Source organism: Urocitellus parryii, chromosome 14 (genome assembly GCF_045843805.1).
Source record: "Urocitellus parryii isolate mUroPar1 chromosome 14, mUroPar1.hap1, whole genome shotgun sequence".
Lineage (NCBI taxonomy): Eukaryota > Metazoa > Chordata > Mammalia > Rodentia > Sciuridae > Urocitellus > Urocitellus parryii.
In genome coordinates this window covers 16,723,368-16,730,102 of record NC_135544.1, presented here as the reverse complement: position 1 = coordinate 16,730,102, position 6,735 = coordinate 16,723,368, and the positions used below count along the sequence as shown (strand labels likewise).

Below are 6,735 nucleotides of genomic sequence, written 5' to 3'. Positions count from 1 at the left end.
TGGACAGGCAGAGTGGTTGTCAGTCCCTGCAGAGTAAGAGACTGAACCTCTCTAGTGGCATCTCCATCAGGGACACAGTGGGCAGCCCCCCACCCCAGTCACACACCCTGGTGCCAGCAGCACCTGCAGCCTCTGCGTCTGGATAAAGGAGACACGGAGCCTCATCCTGGCAGCAGGAGGAGCAGCTAGGGAGTGGTGATGGATTCCCTGGGAGAGTGTTCTGAGGCTGCTTCAATGAAATACGTGGATCGTCCCATCCTCTTGTCTCCACTTGTGAGCTCACACAGTAGCAGCCTCTGCGGAGCTCCCCTCAGTGTGTCTGGTTTCTTCCTACATCATCTGCCAAAAAAGTGAGCCCGGCACTTTAGAACATGGGCACCCATTTGTCTTACTCTGTATCCAGCCCCCGAATCTCACACTTCCCCTCTTCCTCTTAGTATCCTCTCATCTCCTTCTTCCAGTAAACTGGATTCTGGTGTAGGAGGTTCTCCTTCTCCCCTCATCTCCCCACAGTGGTGGGGTACACACACTCATCCCAGACAAAACACTCCTGAACTATCCAGTCCTCGCCGTGCCCTGTTATCCAGATGTTGACGGTGAGGAAGAGAAGGTGATGCTGCTGCACATCCTGAACCTGCAGAGAGTGGGTGCACTGCCCTCCCTCCACCTGACAGATGACAGAACTTTGTCTCCTGGCTCCAGGTTGTGCCTGTGAGAGTTCAACCCCCACCCTGTGCCCTGTCCTCCTGCCTTCTGCCATGCACAGACACAGCAAGAATGCCCTCAGCAGTCCAATGCTCAGCACCTGCATCTGGGACTCCATGGTCTCCAGAGGTGTGAGAAAGGAATTTCTCTTTCTCTTAGATGACCATCCCCAGGTAATTGGTTGCAGAGCAGAAAGAGTCTAGGCAGAAATAAACACTCATCCCAAATAAGATCTCCTGGGCTTGTTGCCTAAGAGGTCATCACCAATCAGAGCCCAAGGCTAGATGTTTGGGTGACAAGGAGAGAATGAGCTCATCTCCTGACAAAGGTCAACTTTCCATATAGAGCTAGAAAAGGTGGTAACACAGCACACTCAAAGGTCATGGAATCAGATCTCTTGACACAAGGTCATTAAGATATGAAAACTATAAAGAGACCTGCATTCAGACATATATTTTTGGATTCAAAACTCCCTCCCCAGGTTCAAAAGCAGCAGTGTCCTCCAGCTCTTACAGAGACCTGCTCCCTTGGTGTCCTACCTTCAGTGTGTGACTGTCTAGTGGGTCATCCCATTCACTGCTGAAGACAAAGATACTCTCCAGGATCCAATCATACAAAACAGAAACAAACACCAGGTGGCTACGGAGTGGCTCTGCCATTGCTCCTACTGCTGAGTCAATGCTGGGCCACACAGCATCTTCTTGCTCTGACTTCTGTGTTGTCAGGCCCTCTGTTGGGCACAGAGTCAGGTCAGGGATGGGCCACCGCCCAACAATGGCAGCCACCTCTAGGACTCTAGGCTTCCAGATCCTTCTTGCTGATTAGGAGGAAAAGCCAGCCCAAAGAACCCGCCAAAGATCCACCAGCAGCAGCCCAGGAGCCCAATATGGAACTGACAACAGGCACTTACAATCACCTGGCCAATTGTAATCTGGCACATTTCCCTTAGGGGCTATATAGGTCCCTAGAACCACACCACTCCTGCTGCAGATGCTTCTACCTATGCTAAATAAACTGATCTCTGGACAACTTGGTGTGCTCCCTCACTTTCTGACTTCCAGTGGTTGGGGTCTTTCACTCTCCCTGGGTTCTGTGCAATCAGAAGCCTTCCACAAGATAGTGTAATCAGAACAAAGGCTCTTCCACTTGGAGTTTCAGGAATCTATGCCTCTAATTTGGAAGCTCTTCAGTGAGATCCACAGGATGTTCTACATGAACGTAGAGTAAGTGTCAATACATGGGTCTGGTTGAAGATTTCTCAGGCAGCAGGGTATGGACACAGGGCTGGAGTGGTTGGGGGTGGTAGAAAAACACTCAGAGATTGCTGAGAGCCACAGCCGAGTCTGTATGGCTCCTGGGCATTTTGCCAACAGTATTGATTGACAGGCGAGGCATTAATATCCTCCTCTGCCGCTACTTTTGCATTCTCCCGCTATTTTGGACTTCTTGCGCTATTTTGAGTTCTCATGGGGATTTCCGGGGATTCCCCGAGAGTTCCCATTGGTTGGCGAAGTGCAGGAGGAGGGATTTCCCGGGGAGCTATTTCCCGCTGGGGTTTCCTGCAGGAGCCTCCATGGCTTTTTCGGGAGGATTCCCCAGGAGCCTGTGTGAGGTTTTTTCTTGCAGTTCAAAAATAAAGTTTGTTCCTGCTACAGTGGCTCGTGATTTGTGCCCAGCCAGACTGTGGCAAGAAACAGAGTTGCTGCTGGGACATGATCTATGGTGGACAAAGAAATATAAAGGCATGGATCAGTAGGGCATGAGAAGTGGAGCCTTGGCTTCTCTAGCTAAAGCCCTGCTAATCAACGTGGGATGGAGAATTTACCAATGGGTTAAAACATAATAAACGCACTGTACAATTCAAAGGCAGCATCTCCATCTCGCCACTCCTCCTGCCCATTGTGGAGTCCTGTCAAGTCCCCACTGTTCTTTCTCAATATTTTATGATCATTTGGCTTCCTTGTTAACTCCATGTGCTTCTAGAGAGCTTTAAAATTCTTTTTTTTTGTAGTATGCTGATTTATTTTTAAATTGATTAATTAATTTTAATTAGGTGTATATGACAGCAGAATGCATTGTGATTTATTGTACACAATTGCAGCACAACTTTTCATTTTTCTGGTTGTACGCGATGCACCATTTGTGCATTCCTACATGGACCTAGGGTAATGATGTCCATCTCATCCCACCATCTCTCCAGCCTCCATTTCCCCCTTCTCAATCTTCCCTCCCTTTGCCCCATCAAAGTTCCTCCATCCCCCCTTCTCCAATTATGGATCAGCATCCACTTATCAGAGCGAACATTCAGCCTTAGATTGGAAATAGCTGCAGAGTCCTGCGCTTTCCTTGGCGGCTTGGCGGCTGAGTGGCCGACCAGCCAGCAGGGGGCGCACTGTCGGCCGTGGTCCCTCCCAGCGCCCGCGACCGCTAAGGGAAGCCTGGACGGCTGGATCCTGCGGGATGGCGGTGCCGCTCAGGTCCCGCTCTGGTCGCTACCTGCGCTGCCCGGGCACGGCATCCACTGGCCCGGCCTCACGCTCCGCCCGTCGCCGGCAGGTGTGCAAAGCCGGACCGGCCGAGGCGGCCATTTCCGCGGCCTGAGACCCGCGGCCCGAGGCAGCTGGAAGCTGGTGGCTGAACCAGAACTTCGGGCGCCTCTTTCCCGCTAGGACGCTGCCTGCCCCGCGCGCCAGGGCTGCGGGCAGGTGTCCTCCAGGAGGAGCCTCTGGGACCCGCGGCGGGCGGGCGGGCGGGGATGGCGCGCAGCAACCCGTGTCTTCCTTACCTTCGTCCCTGTGGTGCCCGCTGATGGGGACTGGGTGCCGCGGCCCACCCAGGCCGGCCTGCCGCCTGGGGCGCCCTGGAGCTGGGTAGGGGCGGCGGTTGAGCACCTGAGGGAACCTGCAGCCACCTGTCCGCCGGCGCGGGGTGGGGGCCAGGTGAGTGGTCGGTGAGCATGCGTGGGCTTCAGGTGGTGCAGAGGGAACACCGCGGGCTGTGCCAGTTGTGCCTCCAGGCAGGAGCACCAGAGGATGAAGGACAGGCCTTGCTTGGCTGCCTCCTGGTTGATTTCTGTCTGTGTCAGGTCCCTGCTTTGGAAGCTTTCCCTAAGGATGACCACTCACTCTGAAAGCTCCTTTTTCCACTTCTTCCTTTTGTACCTAGGCAAACACTTTGTCATGTGCCATGCTTTGTGATTTGTGTTTCTAAGTTTGATTATTCACTTTCTATAGATCAATTATGAATCTCTCCAATTAGGACTTTAATGTTTTTCTCAAAATTCAGTTTTTGTTTTTGACCTAAAAGCAACCCAAAACTTAGCATTTAATGCATGCCTTTTTCTTCATTAATTCAGCTAAGAAATATGTATGGAACATCCACTGTGTGCATTGTGCTGGGCACTGTACTGGACACCTCCATGCATATTTGATTAAGGCATAGGCTTTTGCTTCACATGTCCTTTCAGTTTGGAGGAAAAGAGAAGAGAATCAATTGCTCATTATCTTTCTTGCTTGGCATAATCTCAGCCAATACTCTCAAATTTCACTTTTGTTCAAGGATTCTGATTCTTGCAAGAACATTTTAATTTCTTTGGGGAGTTCATTTAGTATCTGAAATTTTGTGTGTATTTTATGCTGCCTTTCTATAATATGCCTTTACTGGCTTTTTAAAGTGCACATATGTAACTTTTCTGAAGACAAAAATGAGGCCTTTACCTATAATGGAGTCCTGTTTGGTTTTTAACACAGTATGCAGTGTGGTTACTGCTGAAGCTGAAAACCTGGTATTCTTTCTCAGTAGTGGTAATGTTTTTCTGGCAATTGCCATACTAGGCCTTTCACATTCTTGGAGTATATTGGAACTTTATGAATATAGAAATGTTTAACAGGCTTCTGACTTTATCCCATGTAACACTTCAATTGAGAGTCTCTTGTTTTCTTTGTATATACTCATACCCCAAATTCACTACTTAATTTTGAAGTTTATCTTTCATTTGATGAACTTTTCCCCCTCACAAAGAAACCAAGTTTTTGTCAACTCATGAAGCCGATGATACATAAACAACTGTAAAGAGAACCACAAACTGAGATGTGTTTTCCTTGCTATCTTCATCTAGACACAGTTATGTCTGTCTCCTGTCCTACCCCACCTTGGCCTTATGATACAAATTCATAACCCAGCAGAATTACAAAGTGTTAAGTCCACAAATAATTGCCAAGTCCTGTTCAAAGTCATTCTTTCTCACCTGCCTTTACCTGTGCTTTGATTTTGAATAGCTTGTGCTGTTTTGGAGCCTTCATTTCTTAAAAGTTAAAATGGACTGGTAGAGAATAAACAGAGCACAGGAGGAGTGATTTCAGTGACTTAGTCACCAACCAACACAAAATATTTTAATGAATGAATGGGATTCAATTGTCATTTTGTAAATGATCATCTTTCTTCCTTTTCTGGTAGGGTTTTTAGACCCTGAGGAGGAATTGGAGCTGATCCACATTATGGGAATGGAAACCACCGAACCTGAGCCAGACAGTGCAGTGCAGCCTGCCTCTTGTCCTGATGACCTTTCATGCCAAATGAGACTCTGAGAAGATCACTCCGTTGAAGACTGTTCTACGAAAAAGCAGGATCAGAAGAGATTGGGAACTCAAAGAGGTCTTGAGACCAATGTTAAACACTTTGCTAGAATCTGGATCAGTTCATGGGGATTTTAGATCTAGAGACGAGAGTGGTGATGAGAGCAGTTTACATGAACCTATGGAAATGAAACCTCTGGAGATTAATCCATCATGTCCAACAGAAGAAAATGGTGTATCTGTCCTGATTCCTGTGGGGGACCAACTACCAGAAGCCCATCTTTCCACTGATGTTCCAGAAAAAGCGGTTCCAAATCACAGCTTTCCACCAGAAACCACGAGTGAGACAGTGGTCCATTCGACCGCAGGGCACTTCCAGACTGACCTTTTTTAAAAATTTATTTATTTGTTCTAATTAGTCCTACATGACAGCAGAATTCATTTTGATTCATAGTACACAAATGGAGCACAACTTTTTATTTCTCTGGTTGTACACAAAGTAGAGTCACATCATTCGTATATGTATCTAGGGTAATGATGTCCATCTCATTCCACCATCTTTCCTACCCCCGTGGCCCTCCCTTTCCATCCCTCCCCTTTGCCCTATCCAAAGTTCATCCACTCCTCCCTTGCCCCCTCCCCCATTATGGATCAGTATCTACTTATCAGAGAAAACATTCACAATCAGTTTCAAGTGATATTCCTACTAGCCCCGACTGCATATACATTGTAATGGATTGATTATATTCCAGGGATTTTTCAAGACAACAGGCTTATAATTCAGTACATTGGGACATGAGCGATAAATTGAGTACTGAGCTCTTCCAGGACAAAATTGAGGAGGCTTCCCTTGACCTAGTGTTTGAGCTGGTAAGTCAGCTACAGTGTCACACTCCTAAAGAGAATGGAATTGAAATTTGCATGGGGTTTCTGCAAGGCACTTGTATTTATGGCAGGAATTGTTATTCATGCTTAGAGCACTGTATATTATTTTTCCTATTTCAAGAAAATTTACCATTTGTAAAGGAAACCAACTTCCCATTTAAAATTGTCTGTTAACTATGAAAGCTGTATACTTGAGTCATTTGTATATCTCTTCATACTGTAGTGGTCTTTCCTTTGTTATTGACTGATACAGTACCCTGATTACAAGGTTATTTTGTACTTGTCTTAATACATTAGTATAATAACAACTGCTTAAAAATAAAATAAAATAAAAGTACCATGTGATATACATGTATCTTGTACATTGATGATTAGTGTAATCAAGCTAATTAACATATCCACCCACTCATATATGTGTGTGTGTGTAGTGAGAAGAACACTTTCAAGCAGAACAATTAAAAAATTTTTTTAGTTGTAGTTGGACACAATACCTTTCTTTTATTTATTTTTGTGTGGTGCTAAGGATTGAACCCAGGACCTCACATGTGCCAAGCAAGTACTCTGCAACTGA

At 46.7% G+C, this 6,735-nt stretch overlaps 1 protein-coding gene across 1 annotated transcript in view; it reads left to right on the top strand.

Annotated features, from left to right (window-relative positions):
* Window positions 1–3,165: 3,165 nt before the first annotated feature.
* The window catches only part of LOC144250063 (forkhead box protein L3-like), an 81,604-nt gene continuing 78,034 nt past the window's right edge, over window positions 3,166–6,735 (top strand). The window contains exons 1-2 of the mRNA XM_077792454.1: window positions 3,166–3,261; window positions 3,375–3,644. Of these exons, the coding sequence (XP_077648580.1) occupies window positions 3,166–3,261; window positions 3,375–3,644 (366 nt within the window). The remainder of the gene's footprint in view (window positions 3,262–3,374; window positions 3,645–6,735) is intronic.